General features: G+C 41.4%; 1 protein-coding gene across 1 annotated transcript in view; it reads right to left on the bottom strand.

Annotated features, from left to right (window-relative positions):
- Positions 1-15,640: 15,640 nt before the first annotated feature.
- The window catches only part of LOC144785022 (caM kinase-like vesicle-associated protein), a 115,080-nt gene continuing 110,256 nt past the window's right edge, over positions 15,641-20,464 (bottom strand). Inside the window, exons 9-10 of the mRNA XM_078664139.1 lie at positions 16,416-16,503; positions 15,641-15,886 (exon numbers count right to left, since the gene is read on the bottom strand). Of these exons, the coding sequence (XP_078520265.1) occupies positions 15,641-15,886; positions 16,416-16,503 (334 nt within the window). The remainder of the gene's footprint in view (positions 15,887-16,415; positions 16,504-20,464) is intronic.

Raw genomic sequence — 20,464 nt, forward strand, 5'->3', positions numbered from 1 at the left:
AGAGCAGGTAGGTAACCTGACTTGAGTGCTTCATAAAGTATATTTAAAAGATGACGCATTATAGAACTCTGCGGTGAGCCCATCCGATCCGGGGTCCTCCCTCCAAGAAAGCTTTCAATTGCATTAATAATTTTATTGATGCTGATAGGGGCCTCCAACAGTTCTCTGAGTCTATCACTGACCCAGGCCAGGGCATTGCACTTATTACGTACTCAGGCCCTGAAGTAATTCTTAGAGCAAACAACATAGCATAATAAACAAATGCGTTCAGTATATCTTCCCTAGTTGTGAGTCTCGCTCCATCACGAGTATGTAGAAACAAGCTTTACAGTCATGGGAGATTTTAACACCTTGGCTGCAGCCGGAATTCCGCGCCGGTGCAGGACATTCCGATCGCGGGCGTGGTCATGACGGCTCCCGGCCGTCATCAGCACATGCCCACTGTAACTCATGACGGCCGGGAGCCGTCATCAGCACTGAAGGGGTTAACAACCATTTTTAGGCAAAGTCAGACTCTGACACTGCCCCACTCCTGCAAACTCTCTCAGCATTAAGTCTAGACCAAATCATTCTTGAACCAACACATCAAGCAGGGCATACTTTGGATGGGGTTTTTACCAATAATCCTAACCTAGTCAATATAAAGACCACTCAAGTAGCTTGGACTGACCATAAAGCAATGTTTTTCGATTTGTTGCTTCAACAATCCAACCTGAACACAGGGACATGTGCCTCCTTCCGCCTGTCACGAAACTGGTGAAATGTGAAAACAGACCATCTTAATAATACACAAAAAAACAGAAAGGTTGTGGCAGGTAATAATGAGGAGACAGCAGCCAAACAATATAACAAATGGATGGAACTGCATCAAATCAAGTGGCACCTGTCAAAATAGTCAAATTATAGATACGAAATCCCTCAGCTCCTTGGTTCTCCCCAGAGCCTAGGAAATGTAAGCAGAATTGAAGGAAACAGGAAAGAAAGTGGAGAATGGCATATAAAGAGGAAGAAAAGGAAAAAAATAAACAATCTATAGCTATGTACAAAGATAGCATCATGAAAGCCAAGACAGAATATTTTACAAAGAAGATCGAGAGGGCAAACGACTCAACGAAAGAGCTTTTTCGCACAATGATGGAATTAACAACTAATCACAACACAAAAGCTATGACTGCCAATCAGTCCATTTGTAACTCACTGGCAGATTTCTTCTTAGAAAAAGTAGACTCAATCAATAAAAAAAATTCAGATGGTAAATTATGCACTATGCTGACGCCTAATATTGAGAGAAATCACCCCCAATGTAACCAAAGCCTTGACAGAATTTGCTCCTCTACAAATAGAGTATATTATAAACGTATTAAATACTGCCACCTAGGGCTCACCAGATGATCCATGCCTGACAAATATAACTAAATTAGTAGCAGAAATCACTGCGTCTAAATGAACACCTATTTTTCTGAATATGTGTGAAACAGGAACTTTCCCAAAGATCTGAAAAAAGGCAGTTCTGATCCCTGTTCTAAAAAAAGCTTCTCTTGATCACAAAGACCCGTGTAACTATCATCTGATTTCCCGTCTCCCATTACCAGCTAAAATAGCAGAAAAATGTCTGACCGAACAATTGGTTTCTTCCATCGAGACCAACAAACTTCTGGATAGTACACAATTTGGATTACGGACAGGCCACAGTATGGAGACAGCATTGCTCAAGGCAACCGAAGAGATCAGGCAGGCTCTAGATCAAGGAAAAGGGGCCGCCCTGATCCTGCTGGATCTCTCGGTGACTTTCGACAATGTTAACCATCAACTACTATTACGTCTCCTAATGACATGTGGAGTCACAGATCAGGCGTGGAACCTACTAAGATCCTATCTAGCAGATCTGGAGCAAGTAGTGAAGTTAGAGAATTTCACCTCTCACTCGTTCTCCCTGCCTTGTTGTCCCACAGGGATCCTCGCTGAGCCCTACTCTTTATAATATTTATGTTTCCCCATAAGCAGATCTGATAAGGAAGTTCGGATTTTCACTTACATCCTATGCTGACGACACTCAATTTGTTGTCTCTATAGGGAAAAATTACGATAACACTGGAAACAGATTTCAGAATTGCATGATAACTGTCCATGATTGGATGAATAGAAATTACCTAAAATTTAACTCAGAAAAAACAGAGGTCCTACTGTTTGGACCAGAATCACACTTTTGGGGTCCTTCAGTCTGGCCAACCTTTAAGGGCCCAATTTCCCTCCCAGCGGAAAAGGCGCGAAATTTAGGGGTGACTATTGATACCAAAATTGACTTTACAGATCATGTAAATAAACTCACTTCTTCCACATTTAACACCCTTAGAATAATTTAAAAAGCATTGCCTTTCATACCTGTAAACATACAAAAAACATTGGTCACATTGTTAGTCCTGTCTAAAATAGATTACTGTAACTGCTTCTGACCACCCATAAGTATGACTTAAACAAACTCTAGGTCCAGCAAAACACTGCGGTTAGGCTCCTACGGAAAATCCCCAAATTCTGTTCAGTTTCTAAAAATCTAAAGTTCCGCACTGGCTTCCTGTTAAGCAACGAATAACCCTTAAGGTGTTATGCTTAACCTATAAAGCAATTCATAATCTTGGTCCTGATTTCTTGAACCATAGTTTCAAACAGTATGTTCCTGTTAGAAAACTTTGTTCAGCCACTGCTAACCTATTGGTACAGTCTAGATTTAAAAAAGCTCGATGGGGTGGAAAGGGCATTGTGATGGAAGCTTCCAAAGTATGGATTGTGCTTCCTTTGTGCATAAAAAATGAATCCACCTGGGGGCATATTACCAAGAACTAGCGATATTTATTGGTAAATGAGTTTAGCAATATTTTTTTTATCGCCGCGCATCGCCGGATTTTATCTCAGAGATAACGTGCTATTAGCAATGTTTATCTCAAATGCGATAAAATATCCGGCAATAGCGGCTCAATGCGTGAATATCGCTGGAAATTCAGCGATATTCAGGCATTAACGCCAATAGGCTCTTAACCTGAATATCCAACTCCCAATGGATATACAGGTTAAAAAGTGGTCTGAGCAGGCATTAGTTTTTGGCGATATTCGCGCTTAGCCCAAATATTTTTTATCGCTGTGCCTGCGCTGATAATAGGCGATAGCGATGTTAGTGACTGCTTTCAGTCGCTAACAGGTTGGGTACGCCCACCTTGCATGTCATTAGCGATAAATATCGCTGACATGCAAAGCGGGCCCCAAACCGCTCGCTATCGCCTACAAACTGTCGCTAACTACTGTGAGCGACAGCTTGCTAATAGGGCGATGAAATTATCGCCACTTTAGCGGGAAAAAGTCCCGCTAAAGCGGCGATAAGGCCCTTGATAATATGCCCCTTGGTTATTCAAATCCTGGTAACTCTCCCGGAAGCCTTGGTTCACACTTGCAGCTAACACATAACAGCGCTTATACGCCTTAGGGCAATAATGCGCTATACAAATAACATGAAGGGGGGGGTGTGTGCGAAATTTGTGTAATTAGCTTTCGCATGATTACACAAAATGCAAATCCGGCATTTCAATGCTATATTGTAACATGAAATGCGTCCTTGCGTAAATTTTTGGTGCAAGGGTACATTTAAACAAAACATGGTGAACAACAGATGCTTGCGTTCTGCTTTTCGCATGCGTCCGTGAATGGGTCTATTTGCAGTAACTTTTTACTGCGAATGGCGCATAATTATGTGAAGTGGCATAATAACATGATTTCAGAAATTTTGGATAAGACACCAAATTCCCCAAATTACCAGAATTACTCCACCGTAATTTAAATATCGCCCAGGTCTAGTATGTAGGGCTGTAACTGTCTCAGGGCAATAGTGTGTTGCTCTGAGCATGCAAGCATACGCTTACCCAGGAATTGCACCTCCCTCTCTGCCCAGTCCTTAAGTCCCCCAGCAGTTTATAGACTTTGCCTTAGGTGTCAGAATGGATATTATCTATAGGCTGCTTTTCTAGGGGAGACGACCATTACAAAGCAGTCTTACACCGGACTACCATTACGACGCGGTCATCACAACGCAAGTCGTTACAACGACTTGCGCTGGAAGGCACTAGAGACTAAGGAATAGGAGATTTACTATTCCAACACCTTCCTTACTGTTGCGTAGGCTGGAGTTGGAATAGTAAATCATACTATTCCTAAATCCAGCGCCTAGAGCGCAAGTCGTTGTAACGACTTGAGTTGTGATAACTGCGTTGTAATGGTAGAGCGGTGTAAACACCACGTCGTAATGACATACATCCCTTTTCTAGCAAGGCAAGTTCTGCATCTTGTTTCTGAAGCTGTTCTGTGTTCTTTCGAGGCCCCAAAATTCTTAGCAATGGCTATATACATCTTAAAGGGGGATGATGATCAGTCAGACAATAAACTATAATTTGACAAGGCCCAAATTGTTTTCAAGTAACTAGGAGGCTGATTTAGATCTCGGCAGACGGGTTACTTTGTCACAACGGTTACGGATACACCGTCTGCCGAAATATGAATCCCATAGCATATAATGGGATTTAGAGTTCGGTGGATGGAATATCCATCACTGTTGTGACAAAGTAACCAGTGCGCCAAAATCGAAATCACTCCCTCATAATTCAGGGTCTGGAGTAGGGCTGCGCAGAATTTCCTTAATTCCCTTTGCATAATTATGCAAAACGTCATATTAAATATGTGAAATTATACGTAAATAAGTGAAATGCGAATCCGTCATATAGTACTATATTTTAGTGTGAAATGTTTACTCCATTAATTTGAATGCAAGAATACATTTTAAAAAAATTGTGCAAAACATAATAACACAATGAACAACAGCCATTACAATTCTGATGTTTCTGTGCGTTTGCGGTTAATGGTGTGTTTATTGTAAATTTGTCAAAAAAACAAATGAGGAGAAAGAGGAGGAAAAATAGAGAGCCCGTTCGTCTCCCCTGGGTATAGATATCCAAACAAAGAGAATGAGCATAATCTATGCTCTACAAAATACAAATCAGGGTTTTGAGTTAGATTATTGCATTACAAAAATTATTTGCTTTTTTTGCATTTAAGTCTCCTTGACAGGAAAACCATTCGGTTTTTTAGAAGAACCCTCATCCACCAACCTAGTTGGTGGCATGCTTCATCATTGGGTTGCCACCCGGAAGGCTGAGTGCCTCTCAGGTGTGCTTCGACGCCTGATTACGGCAGAGCTGTTTTATTTTTTATTTTTGTGCAAAGTGGATGCTGTGATAGTGATAGATTAAAACTATCTACAGGATACCGAGTCCTTTATTATATGGTTCCTGGGGTAGGGTTAAAATGTACAAATTTTGGTGGACATGAGTAAAACACTGGTCACGCACGTCCCGACAATTAATGAGCAAAAATGTTTTTTTGTGAGGTGGTCTACATGTTTCAGCCATAAGTATTAATTAAAATGGCTTTCTTCAGGACCTGCAGCTCAGAGTGAACCCTGAGCTCACGTTGAACTATGCACACATGCTAAGGTGCGTATAGGAATATCACTTACCGTAAATTCCCGTCATAGTTTCTTTACCTGTGAAGAAAAAGGTAAAGGAGACACAACATAATTCAAAATCAATGTAGACCTATTGATGTGGACCTAACATTTATACATGTATCATTAATTAGTGCAAAATTGGCTAATCGTCCATGCATGAATTGGTGTGCATGGTTCAACCTGAGCTCAGTGTTCACTCTGAGCCACGGGTCCTGAAGAAAGCCATTTTAATTAATACATATAGCTGAAACATGTAGACCACCTCACAAAAAACTCACTTTTGCAAATTAATTGTCGAGACGTGCGAGACCTGTGAGGCACTCGACATTCCGTGTGGGAACCCGATGATGAAGCATGCCACCAAATAGGTTGGTGGGTGAGGGTTCTTCTAAAAAAATTAATAGTTTTCCTGCCAAGGAGACTTAAATGCAAAAAAAGCAAATAATTTTTGTAATGCAATATTCTAACTTGAACCCCGAATTTGGATTTTGTAGCGCATAGCTTTACACTGTAAATTTGTACCACAAAATCCACGTAATTCTGCAAAGTGAAGTAATGGCATAATTTCGCAAAACAAACGTACCTCAAATTTACCAAAATTAAGTGAGTTATACCAGCGGAATTCAAATTTCTCCTGGGACTAGCCTGTAGTCCATGTTAATGACTTGATCATGTGAGGCCAGGAAAGGGATTATCCAGTCTACATAATACCGCAGTGCCACAGCGATCTGTGAATCCCACAATACTATATTTTTGTTCTTGTGGTAGTACTCCAGTTCTTTATTTTTCATGAAGTAATTTATTGAATGTACATAACCTTTGACATTTTTGTAAATAACATTTGACTTCTTGCTTTATTTGCTTCGAAGGTTTTCCCATGAATTAATCTGAGTTTATTGCTGATTCATTACACCCATGCGTCTGCATCCGGCTATTTTTAAACATTCTGCTTGAACCTTGAAACCCTCACAGGTGAGTAGTGAGCTCTAATAATCCCCTGATTGATTGAGTCTTGTTAATCTTTATCCAGATGGTTTGTACCCTCAATTTTTAAATACAGTATATTTAAAATGTACAGAGTTTCCACACTGCTAGCTGCTACCCATGGCAATCCTATTCACTAGTCAGAATCCTCTCACCCTGTCCCTTGACCCAAATACTGCCTTCTGGAATACTGACTTCAAATCATGCCTCAAAAATGCTTTGCTGAGAAGGAAAGATGCACAACAGAGAAAAAGACAAATAGAAGCAAAATAGGGTAGACTTTATACATATTTTATTATTTTCTTAAATAGAACTCCTCTCAGGAGGCTTACTTTGCATTGATCTCAGTAATAAAACAGCTGGAAAATAGGAAACCACATTCTAGCTAAAACATGCAGCAGTTGGGCACATGCATTTGCTTGTATTCCAACGCCCCATAATGCCCTTCTCAAAGAAGACCAAGAGGTCCTGAGTTACCAGGAAGAAAGACGAAAGGAAAGAGGCAGTGATGAACAACCCACATATTGTAACGAGCCATGGGTCTCCAGGCTTAGCCCGTGGCAGTGTTAAACTCCCTTCCCTAAGTAACAGGGACAATCATATTACACGACGCAAAAATCTGAACCAATTTTGGGCTCTTCAATCTAGTTGGATTATGGAAAGATGGGTAAGGTTTATCAGTTTGGTGTTACAAACAAATTCTTCAAATTATGTTCTTTTGGTGAAAATAAATGGGCTAAAAACTAATTTTAGTCTACTACCACTACTTGAATAGAATGTGAAAAGTTTTCTAAAATATTTGGCATTCTTTTGGGCATATTGAAAATAAATATATTTGTCAAGAAGTTCATATCTCTTATTAAAGGCTCGATGAGCAGTGCAGTCATGTTGAGGTTCTCAGTGTCCAATGGGTACTCAACAAACTAAAGCTCTTATCTCAAAAGCTCTCTGTCTATTGTAACTTTATCAAGGTGCAAAGTTTACGGGCACATTAGTGGCGATGTGAAACTCCCTTCGCAAAGAAATTTGTGGTTTGCAACCCTGATGTGGTGGTTGTTTGAGAATCTATTTGTGACCATTTAGGAATCACCTCCAAGTTTTCAGTAGAGAATTGATTAATAAAAATCCACAAATCACGTTTTTTTGTGATGCAGTCATGGTTATGTGTTAAAGAGGAGTTCCTTTGGTGACAGTTCATTAATCACCTCCATGCAGCATGCTTGGTCTTATAGTCTTGGTGAGTAGGTAGTTAAGAGTGGTGAGTAAAGAATTAATCAGTGACACTGCACAGATCACTTCCATGCAACTTATTTGGTTTTGCAGCCTTTATGTGTTTCTTCACTGTGGAATGGATGAGTGATTAAATGGATTTCTTGAGGGGCTAATCTGCACAAAAAATAGACTAATCTACTAGTCTTACTTCTTTCTTATGCTATGCTTTTTAGATACTGCACTTAGTTTCCTGCAATATGCTCCTAATCAAGTAGATGCCGTATCCGTCTTTTCTGAGTAGCACTTCTACCTGAGCCTCGCCACAGTATCCTCAATGGTCTGTCATCCCGGATCATGCCGTTGAACTCGAATTTGACTATCTATGTGCTTATTGGGAACTGTGTTGTAGCGCAACCCACACCAGACATGCTTCGGAATGATCTCTTTGAGGAGTTCCAGTTGGATTTCAGACAAGGGAGCAGCGAGGAAAGCGGCTTTCTCAATGGCCTTCTCATATTATCTGCCGCATTCGATGTAGTAAATTTTACCCTTAAGACACTTAAGGAATGCCTGGGTATTGATAGAGCTGTCACTTACTGTTTTGCCTCTTATCTGCCAATTAGCCCACAGCAAATCCAAATGTATTTCTGTTTTCCAGATTTGATTGCTTTAACTCAGGGGGCCCATACATATATATGTATTGAAACAGTTAGCGTCATATTTAAGAATGCTGGGATCCTCTGTCATCAGTTTGGGGATGATACACAAATGTATCCCAAGAATTCCTCTCCCAAAGAAGTCTCACATCTTGCACAAACCTTAAAACCTGTCAAACACTGGATGAATGTCCATCGTTTAAAACTCAGTCATACAAAAACTTAATTTCTCCTGATCACATCATCTCAGTCGGCTCTACCAGCTCAATCCTGGATTGATTCACTTGTTCATCAAATTACACCAGGGGCTGTTTACTCTTCAATACCTTCCTATAGAAGCTAAAGCTGTATGCACAATAGCAGTCATCCCTACAACCTCCACCCCAGAATACCTGAACAATCTCTGGCAGGCTCAGATGCTTTTTTAGTACTGATACACGGATTCTAGAACCCCTGGCATTTAAAAATTAGCAGACTATGGTACAATCACTTTAGGGCACTGCTACCTGTATTTGGAAATCTCTACACCTGCGCTTATGAACCAATGCCCATTGACCTTCTCTCTAGGGTTCTCCTCTGACTGATGTATCCTCCCTTTCTCTAATGACTCTAATTACTCATTCCCCTGCCTTCTGCCATTTGGTTTCCTTACTCCATCCTGAAGTACTCCGCTGCCCAAGTATTATCAAGTTTACAAGACTTTCACCTCACCATGATTTTAGATCATATGTTATGATCGGATCACTGACATAATATCGACGGACATAATATCGAGTATCAAAAATATCGTTGACAAAATATCGACAGACAGAATATCGACTTTGTATCTACAAACAGGTAAGTACAAAAATATCGAGTACAAAATATCGTTTACAAAAATATAGTTTATAAAAATATCGACTTTATGAAAAACAATGTTAAATTAAATTAATATTAAAAATTAATTACTAAAATATACTTAAAAATACTTAAATTACCTTATAATAACTAAATAATTAATGAAAGTTATAAAAAAATAATTTTACAATCATATTTGTTAAAACATATATATATAGTAACATAATATAATTAAATAATAATCAATATTATTACCGTAAGATAGCGGAATTGTAAAAATTACTATTCCCACTCCAGAGAGTGCAACAGTAGGGAAAGCGTTGGATAGCGTTGGGATAAAAATTACTATTCCCACTCCAGTGAGTGCAACAGTAGGGAAAGCGTTGGATAGCATAGGGGTAAAAAATACTATTCCCACTCCAGTGGGTGCAACAGTAGGGAAAGGGTTGGATAGCGTAGAGGTAAAAATCACTATTCCAACTCCAAAGAGTGCAACAGTAGGGAAAGCGTTGGATAGTGTAGGGGTAAAAATTACTATTCCCACTCCAAAGAGTGCAACAGTAGGGAATGCGTTGGATAGCGTAGGGGTAAAAATTACTATTCCCACTCCGGTGGGTGCAACAGTAGGGAAAGCGTTGGATAGCGTAGGGGTAAAAATTACTATTCCAACTCCAAAGAGTGCAACAGTAGGGAAAACGTTGGATAGCATAGGGGTAACAATTACTATTCCCCACTCCAAACCGTGCAACAGTAGGGAAAGCGTTGGATAGCGTAGGGGTGAAAATTACTATTCCCTCTCCAAAGAGTGCAACAGTAGGGAAAACGTTGGATAGCGTAGAGGTAAAAATTACTATTCCCACTCCAAAGAGTGCAAGAGTAGGGAAAGCGTTGGATAGCGTAGGGGTAAAAATTACTATTCCCACTCCAGTGAGTGCAACAGCAGGGAAAGCGTTGGATAGCATAGGGGTAAAAATTACTATTCCCACTCCAGTGGGTGCAACAGTAGGGAAAGCGTTGGATAGCGTAGGGGTAAAAATTACTATTCCCACTCCAAAGAGTGCAACAGTAGGGAAAGCGTTGGATAGCGTAGAGGTAATAATTGCTATTCCCACTCCAGTGGGTGCAACAGTAGAGAAAGCGTTGGATAGCGTAGAGGTAACAATTACTATTCCCACTCCAGTGGGTGCAACAGTAGGGAAAGCGTTGGATAGCGTAGGGGTAAAAATTACTATTCCCACTCCAATGAGTGCAACAGTAGGGAAAGCGTTGGATAGCGTAGGGGTAAAAATTACTATTCCCACTCCAGTGAGTGCAACAGTAGGGAAAGCGTTGGATAGCGTAGAGGTAACAATTACTATTCCCACTCCAGTGGGTGCAACAGTAGGAAAAGCGTTGGATAGCGTAGGGGTAAAAATTACTATTCCCACTCCAAAGAGTGCAACAGTAGGGAAAGCGTTGGATAGCGTAGGGGTTAAAATTACTATTCCCACTGCAAAGAGTGCAACAGTAGGGAAAGCATTGGATAGCGTAGGGGTTAAAATTACTATTCCCACTCCAGAGAGTGCAACAGTAGGGAAAGTAAATACTTCTCATATTATTTAAAAAAATATTAATTAATATCTATAAAAAATTAATGAAAAGTAATTATCAATTTAATATAATATAATAATTAATCAATTAAAATTACAAATGACAATTAATTTTTACTATTAGTTACCTGTTCAAATTAATTACAAATTAACAATTAATTAATTAACAATAAAAAATTAATTAACAATTAATTCTAATTAAATACAATTAAATACATTGAATTATTTAATTAATTATGAATACATTACTTCCCACCCTATTCCCCTATAAAATCACAACCCACTACAGAAAATAAATTATTAAAATTAACATAATTAGCAATTAATCAATTAAATAAAATTAATTGGCAATAAACATTTAATTAATTACCCATAACAAATTAATTAACAATTAATTCTAAGAAAATACCAATAAATATTTTTACATATTTAATTAATTATAAATAAATTACTTCCCACCCAATTCCCCTATAAACCCACAACCCGCTACAGAAAATAATTTAGAAAAATTAACATAATTAGCAATTAATCAATTAATTAAAATTAATTGCCAATTAAAATGTAATTAATTACCAAATATAAATTAATTAACAATTAATTAAAAATGAATACCAATATATAAATTTGCATATTTAATTAATTATAATTAAATTACTTCCCACCCTATTCCCCTATAAACTCACAACCCGCTACAGAATTAAATTACGCAAAAAATAAATAAACTAAATTCATTAATTAAAATTAATTATAACATAAATACACACTTTTCACACATATAATAACATAACAAACACTATAAAAAATTCGATATAATTAAAAATTCGATAATTTTTATAACCTATATTATATACTTCGATATTTTAACTTACTATATTTTTAACATTCGATATTACATTACTTACCTTCAAAACGATATATTTGATGACTATATTCTGTCCATTCGATATTTTGTCCAGACTTTATTTTGTACTCGATATTATGTCCATTCGATATTTTGTAGTCGATATTATGTCTGTTTACCGTTATGATCCCCGCCTATAAAATTTGTTTGGAAGTAAAGGGCTATCGGACTAATGCGAAGCACCATGTAATGTCTATCGTCCACCTATTTTCCCCAAATATTCTCAACTCACCGCTTCTGTGTCTAGTTTTCATTGTCAGCATTGTGGTTTTCTCATTTTTTCATCTAACTTATTGTTCTTGTTTTTACCCTTGTGGCCAGAAACATTTTCTCGTGTATCCTATTGATGACTCTCTTATAATTTATTATTTGTTATGTAGAGCACCTTAATATCTTTGGGTAATTACTGTGCTATATAAAGGTAAATAAATAAATACATTCTGATTTTTGGGGTTCAAGGACCATTAACCCTGATATCAAAGGCTGAGTTAGTATTGAATCCATGGAAAGAGCTCTCTATTGAGAATACCATGTTCATGTTGTGTATAGTGAGATCCTAGCGACAAATCACTGAGGGCAGTAGAGCAGTGGTTCTTAACCTGTGGTCCGGGGACCCTTAAAGGGTCTTCAAGGCTTATTCAAGGGCTTCACAACTGTTTTACAAAATTGAATACTGTCAAAATTAATCAATTAAAATGAATAAAGTATACAGAAATAAATCAGACAAGTTGAAAATTTGAACGCTTTCTGTACTTGATTGCGAATTACACAAAATATTTAAATATTTGAGCATTTGTTAGTGTATTTTTTAAAAATCGCTTAGGCTTGGGTCCCCGACTTCCAAAATGACTCAGCGCGGGTCCCCGTATTCTGGTAATGATTCAATGGGGGATCCACAGAAGTAAAACGGTAAAGAACCACTGCATAGACTACGTCACATCACAGCCTTTTCCAGGACCTTCAGGCCTTGTTGGATTCATAATGAAAATTAGTTGGTTGACGTCTCCTACAAATTAGTTGGTTAACGCCTCTGGGTTAATGCCCATTCTTGGATTGCAGTTCAATGTAGGGGGTCAATGGAGAAAGTGGTAAAATCTTTGATTCCTTCATGAGGTATTAATGGGAGGCATTTGAACAAACCCAAAATGCCAGTCTTGGCATCTTTTGGGGAATAGCATACTGTTAGGGTTAAAGATAAAGAAAAGTGGGTAAACATTTAGACTCGCGTTCCAACGAGCTACAGATGGATACATGCATGCCGCTGCTCATTTCCATATGATGTACTTAGAAAGTATGGCTTACTTGGGTGAAGTGTGACAAAATGGTGACAAAAAACTCGTCTTTGACATCATTATTCAATTCCGCGGGGCTTTCTTTGTCAATTTTCTTTCAATTGGTAAATGTAAATGTGTTCTAGAGTTCAAAGAAAAGATCTGCAGAAATGGCTATAAAACTCTGTGTTCTATGTTCATGGAAATCTCATGGCTCCGGCACTGATGAAAAGTTACAAGGAAGGAGTAAATTACATCATTATTCAGGGACAAAGGCAGACCAAATGCCATGCTTCTGAACATCCCTTCTTCTGTCTATTACAGAAGTCTGAAAAGCACATTAAGGACATCCCCCGTACCATATCTTTGGAAGCTCCTGAAACAGAACAGAACAGTTCCTTTGCACGAGCAATTGAGTAATTTGACAATCACTCAAAAAATGAAAATGTCCACCATTAACTTCACTACCAATCATCTCCATCCAGCAGTCTGCTACTCCAGCAAGCAGTTGATTTCAGAAGATTTGATAAGTGTTGCTTCATGACTCACTCTGTCAATGTTAACCATGAAACTCTTGTCTCCTTTGCTTGAGACCTATGTAGAGGAGATTGATTGGAAGATCTGAGCGTGCGTCCAGTTTCACTTTGGCAGTGACACAGGGCAGAAGGCATCATCTGGGTATCATTAAAAGGTATGGTTCAGGTACTATTAGGCTATATATATGCATGACAATGATTAAATGCCAGAAAACTATGCAATAAGACTTTGTATAAATTTATGAAACTTGATCTTAATAATCTGTGTAAAGCTTTCTGAAGTTTGCTGTCCTGCTCTATTAAAATTCTTTTCTAATGATCAGGTCAAGAAGTGAGGCCAAGATGATTGTAACACTTTCCCCCCTGATGATATATAGTTCATGAGCAAACTTAAGAAGAAAGTACCAGGATTCGGGTCAGGCATTAAAAAGGCATATGTTTTATCAGAGAGAAGGCATGATTGTTTACTGATAGGAAGTACATGTTGGAGCAGTGAACGTTGTGATGGAGGAGAACGAGACAGACTATTGTGCTAGGAGGCTCTTTACTGCAGGTGAGGAAGGGGGGGGACAGGTATACAAAAACCTAATGAATTGGCACACGGTGGTGAGAAAAATGGAAATCAGTCAGGGAAAGAGTTACAAAGTCCTGCTTCTTATAAAATTCAGTTGATTGCTTCACCGAAGCCTGGGTTTCTACATGGGGATATCCCGGTGTACCACATAATTCACAATAGTTTGACTGCAAGCAATTCCCATTTTTTGAGGAGAGAACTACAATCATATGGGATTTTATAACAACACTTCCCATTTGCCAAAGAATTTCCTCTCATTAGGGCAATATTTGAATGCCCAAATAACTTGATTTCATGTAGACAATTAATTGGCAAACAAACTACAATCCATAATGGGCAGAACTTTTGTGGCTCTCCATCTAGCCTCCATTCATGCAACACATTATGGGACTAATCTACTTGAATCCATGAAAGGTATTCTCAAGTAGTCATCTAACCTATGATAATCATAATCTGTTGGTCAAATAACTTTAACCAAGAAAGGTTATCTTTTATTTCAGCACCTACTTTCAATCTGTGACGGTCTTGTCTCATTATTCATCTAACTTTAAGTTGGGAAAGAAATGTTTGCCAGATAATTTCATTATGTGTCAGGTATCTGTTGGCCTTCTAACTACAATCTCTGAAGAGCATAACCAGCTGGGTAAAGTCTTTTAGTCTAGGATGAACATGTCCGGATGACCAACTGAATTTGCCAACAACCAAACCTTTATTCTATGAGAGAAATGTTTACATGGCCAATTGACTTGAAGTTATGACATTTTTGGCCACTTAGCTTTATTCAGAGATGCACACACTTGTTTGACTATCTAGGTTCAATCTAATTTGAACATGTTTGGCCAATTTCCAAGTTTCAAATCAGTTAGCTTAGCCTGCACAGGGCATGGTTATCTCTAGGCTACTGATCTATGAATCAATGTATCCCTGTTTGCAATATTGATATCTCAAGAATGTTGTGTCTGCATGAATCAACTTTGGTCAGATTGCAATACGGATAGCTCCAAGGCTGAAAGATGGTTTTCCCACAACTTTGTCGCCTGGTGTTTTCAACAAGGCATTTTGGTGCTATACAATTACCAAAACCAACCAAGTAGTTTGCATTGATTGAAACCCAAAGTGAGACATTGCTATATCCAGGCTGCTGCAAACTTAGATAGTTTATCCCAGGCTGAGATATTATATTTGGAGATGGTTGGCCCCATAAGATAGATTCAACCAGTCTAGGAAAGAGAGATTGATGGCCCTCTATCAAACAGTTTAAACCAAAGCCTTCTACTCCTCAGTGAGTAGATTATGTCTGACTGAGGAAGGACTAACTGCTGACGGATGCCCCATTAGATTCACTTTAGCCTAGTTTTAGATGTAGATGGCTCCAGGCTATAATCTCTACAAATCAGTTTAGCTGTGTCTGCAGGTGAGTCTAATGTCTTTAGAGATCTTGCTGCTGGGTTTTACGTACCCCTAGCGAGGTACACGGCTTCACAATGTCCTCCATCCAGGGAGGGAAATGGCTGCAAACCCATAGCCCACAGGGGCTAGTGTTTGCTATCATCATCTGTTGTGCCATGTGGCCTGCTTAACCCTTGGTGTGATTGCCCGTTCTCTGCTCCGGTGGCTTCCTTGGCAGGCAGGCTTAGCTGTTGTTGTGGTGAGGGAGGTCCGGCCTCGATCGTCACTTCATGTGCCACGCTCATGGATGACCGTGGTGTGACCGGTAGGCGTCCGCTGCCTGCGTCCGGCGCACGCAGGCGTTGCATGAATGTTGTCACCCGGATTGCTTTCTGAAAATAGAAAGTAGAATCATGTGATCAACGCAGTCTTTAGTGCCACTTTCACAACCTTTCCTACTCTAGTGCATAAACACACTGGAATAAAAGCAAGTTTCCTCATACTTTATGTGCTTTTAATTCTTCCAATACTTCTGTTTTTTTGAACTGACATGTTTTCTTCTCAACACCCATATGACACCATAGAAAGAAGGCCTTCCAAAACGCTTTAAATATTTTAAGATCACAGGCAGTTTTCAGGCATTGATCAGCCACTTGTGACCTCAAATTCTCTGAGTAACTTCATAAACTCCTGCCAGTAGGAACTAGACAGGTGGCAATCTGACCTACTTGGACTGGCTCCTTGCAAAGTGGACTGGACAACTAATGTCTTCTAATCTTCTGACCTGTCTTCAGCCCCACCAAAGGCTAAAACATTCTACCTACAAATGAGTTCAAGCTCAGTTGCTCACATCAGAGAGGGGCTGAAATAAGGCACAGGACCTGTAAAACTACATTAAGTTACACGCTCTGTATTACTTACCCTCCACTTGGCTTTGGCAAAGTTTTTCTCAATCTGGGCACACACGCCTTCCTTCAGATTCTTCTCCGATGCTGCATTGCCAGAAATCCTGGAAGAATGAAACACGAGAAACCCCGAGATTAGGATTAATACCAGTTAAAGTACGGCAGCCATGGAAGCTGCAACCAGGGGCTGAGACAGGCTGGTGAAATGATAGTCAATTCTCTGATAGAGTAATCATGGTTTCTGAACAGTGCCCACATACATACTGCCACAAGTGAAGGAATGTGTGACCACAATATAAAGGAGAAGGGGACAAGGACCTAATTGGAAAGAGGTCCTGGACTAGTGCTCCTAAAGGTAATGATAATTTCTAATGGTGGTACCCAATCCTAAAAGGGAATGGAAAGGGTGCAGCCTATTGGGGTTGTAAGATAGGGCGGGGAGTCTCCAAGAACAAGGTATGAGAGTGAGTGAATGAGGAGAGATACTCCTGTGTCTGTTGTGCCCTCACACACCCTTGCAAGTGTAAAGCATCATCATTGGGCACTGCTCCTCGTGGGGGTGGCACTGCAGTCCCTCACGGGCCCTCAAAGAGAGCTCTTTGATGGAGATCTTTTTAGGACTTGCTGCAGTTGTGCATGTGGGTGTGTGGGCCAAGTGAAGGTAGTGATCTATACTACTATTATAAAGGAAGAACTTTGAACCTTTGAGGCGGGTAAACTCGGGAACCACAGCGCCAATCCACACACCCGATACATCGTTGTAATTGTCAGGGTGTGCAGATGGACATAGGCTATATAAATTAAAAAAATATAAGTTATTTAAAAAATTTCCGAGAAAAAAAAAGTAGTCCCATGGAAGTAGCGCCGGCCGCGACGTGCGTGCTGACATCAGGAGCGCGGGGAGGAGTGGCGTCCAGGAGCGCGTGGAGGAGCGGCGGACAAGAGCGCGGGGAGGAGCGGCGGACAGGCGGGGAGGAGCGGTGAGGAGCTGTGGACAGGCGGGGAGGAGCGAAGAGGAGCGGCGGACAGGTGGGGAGGAGCGGCGAGGAGCGGTGGACCGGTGAACTCAGGAGTGCGGGGAGGTGCGGCGGATGAGGTAAGGCTCTGGGGGACCCACGGACAATGTCGGGGCGGGCGGGGGCCCTGAAGCCAAGGTCGGGATGGGCTGCTACTCCGGGGGACCCACAGACAATGTCGGGGCGGGTGGGGGCCGTGGCGGGCGGGGGCCCTGAAGCCTGATTGCTCCCGGACAAGGTCGGGACGGGCTGCTAGTTGAGAATAAAATAACCCATTGGTACCCCAATATATTTATTAGAGGGTCCTCGGGGTTAGGTTAAAATCTGAACAAGTGAAGGAATCACACAAGCTACATTCATGAAGAAGCAATGAGAACTTTCTTCAAGTGAGGAGCATTGTCCAAAATACGTGACAAACACTAACAGGGAGACTTGGGAGTGTGCATTTGTGACAATAATTGAAAAAAGCAAAACAGAGCATGCCTGTTATACCTTGCCATCCGCATTTTGTGGGGAGCACCTTGATATTGGTTGTTCGATGCAGGTATATTTACACATTAACATAGGATTTTGGACATGTATCCACATGAATACTTCTGTCCCTTCCCAAACCTAGCCTCACCAGCCTTTCACAGTCCAGCCATGTCTATGTATTTGTTGTTTCCTCTAGAACATGGATTTTAAACAAGGCCATCCTCATGTACTGTCCTGAAGAGTCTGATGTAGAGGATTAGAGTCTCCCACTGGCCTCCAAACAAGATCTTTAGCGTTTAGGTGGACAGGGCCCCTACCGATACACGAATGAGTAGGGATATAGTAGGGACACATCCGAGTCCCAAGAAAAAAGGTGAAAAAAAGAGGGCAGGGTGGGAATACTCTTACCCCCTAGGCCTGGTGTTTTTGAAAAAAATGCAACACAAATTTTCAAAGAATCTGGGGCCGAATTGAAGAAAACAACTAGAGCGTGCTCCCGTGCTTGTTTTGCATATGCCCCCTGGGTGGGCTGGGTCTTGGAGGGAAGATTACTAATTCTAGGGGAAGGGTGTGCACATGGCCCTCCTGCCCAGGCTGATTTTAGCACTGGGGATCCCATTCCCCGGGACCTGGACATTAACAAATAGGGGTAGGGGGGCTGAGCCCCCCATCCCGGGCCAAATTCAGCCCTGGTGGCAATCACACCCTAGGGCCGGTCATACACAAATAGGGGTAGGGGCTGGCCACATGGCCCCCCTCCAAGAGCCAGTAATGGCCCTCAGGACACCATCCCCAAGGGCAAGGTTCCTGCTAATTCCTGGGGTGCCCACCCCCAACACATAGCAGTTTCCAGGCCTACAGTTGTGTGGGCATGGAAAACTCAGTTTGCCTTCGCTTGGCAGGAGCAGTTTATGCTCCCACCAGGAAAGATCAAACAGTAAGCTTGCTCCCAGCAGGCAGGAGCATGAGAAATGCTCCCTCCACTGGGAGTGGACTTTTCATCTGTTTCCCTGCCCGCTGTAAAACGAGCAGGGAAATAGATGAAAAATTGCTGCAACCCGCATGGAGCAGCATTTTTAGCTGCTCCCTGTGGGTAGGAGCAATGCCAGCTTCCACTAGAGGCGGGGAAATGGCTGGAGCTGCAGTGGCACTAGGGCTCCCCCGCGGCCTCCACACAAAAAGTAACAGGGTGCCCAATGGGGGGTTCCAGGATACCCACCACTTAGTGCAGAGGCCCCCAGTTATGGGGTCCCTGGGGCCAATATTGTCCCTGGGAGGGGGGCTACATACCCCCTTCCCCTTTACATGCTGGCCAGGCCCCAGGAAGTCGGATTCCAGGGGCCTATATTGGCCCGGGGAAGGAGGCGGCATGCCCCTCTCCCCCTGAAGAATAAGGATGGGCCCCAGGAGATGGGGTCCCCAGGGCAAAAAATCGGCCCTGGGAGAGGGCAGCGGGCCCCCCTTTTTTCTTCTAAATATAAAATGGATGACCTGGGTGGGCTCCAAGGCACCCAACATTTACTGGACTGGCCTTAGGAAATGGTGTCCCCGGGGCCAATATTGTCCTGGGGAGGGGGGCTGCATCTCCCTTTATAAGAAGGACAGGCCCTAGAGATGGGATCCCTGGGCTGAAATCAACCTGAGCATGGGTGCTCATAATTAAATTGATGGGCCCTGGCGGAGGGGGTCCCCAGAGCCAAATACGGCCTGAGGAAGGGGACCACTTACCCCCTCCCCGTAAAAAAGGTGGCAGGACACAGGAATAGGGTGCCTAGGGGGGCTGCATGCTCCCCACCTGGGTTGACTGCCTTTGGGTGGTTGGTCACAGGGCCTAGCTGCAGGCCAGACCCTGCGGCCAAACCTTCGCCATGCAGGGCCACAGGCTTGGCTTGTGCTTGGCTGCATGCAGGGGTTGGCTGCCACCAGGCCCTGTGACCAATCTCGCTGTGCACAGCGTGTGGTTGGCTGCATATGGGGGGTTAGCAGCCAGGCCCTGTGGCCAACACCCAGCAGTGCATGACCAAAGGCCATTCACGGCGGAGGTTGTATTAAAGTATGGTAATTAAATATTACTTTATGTTAAAAAAAAACATAGAAATTCATTGCCAAAACCAAAGTTTACAGGGGCATTATAATAAAAAACTTTAGAAAGTCACTAAAAAAATCAAAGGTTACAGAGACGTTGTAGTTAAGTTCATATTTATACGCACAAAACCATAGCAATTCAGCAGTTATAGTTAGAGTTATCTCAAGAAACTATATACCGTGCCATAAGGCAACTATAACTCACGCCCTTGCCATCTAGTGCCTTAGGGCACTAGATACAGTTACTTGCGATGACTATAACTATAACTGTTGAATTTCTGTTTTTGTGCGTGTAAAATGTTAACCTAACTATAACGTCTGTAACGTTTGGTTTGTTAGTGCTCATATATATATATATATATGGATTGGTGTCACTACAACGCATGCTTTTACCACGCATGCCTTTACAACGCGGTTTTTACCACGCAGTCCATTACAACGCATAATGCTTTTAGGCGCTGGATAGTGAATTATTTAATTTACTATTCCA

Source organism: Lissotriton helveticus, chromosome 10, assembly GCF_964261635.1.
Source record: "Lissotriton helveticus chromosome 10, aLisHel1.1, whole genome shotgun sequence".
NCBI classification, from domain to species: domain Eukaryota; kingdom Metazoa; phylum Chordata; class Amphibia; order Caudata; family Salamandridae; genus Lissotriton; species Lissotriton helveticus.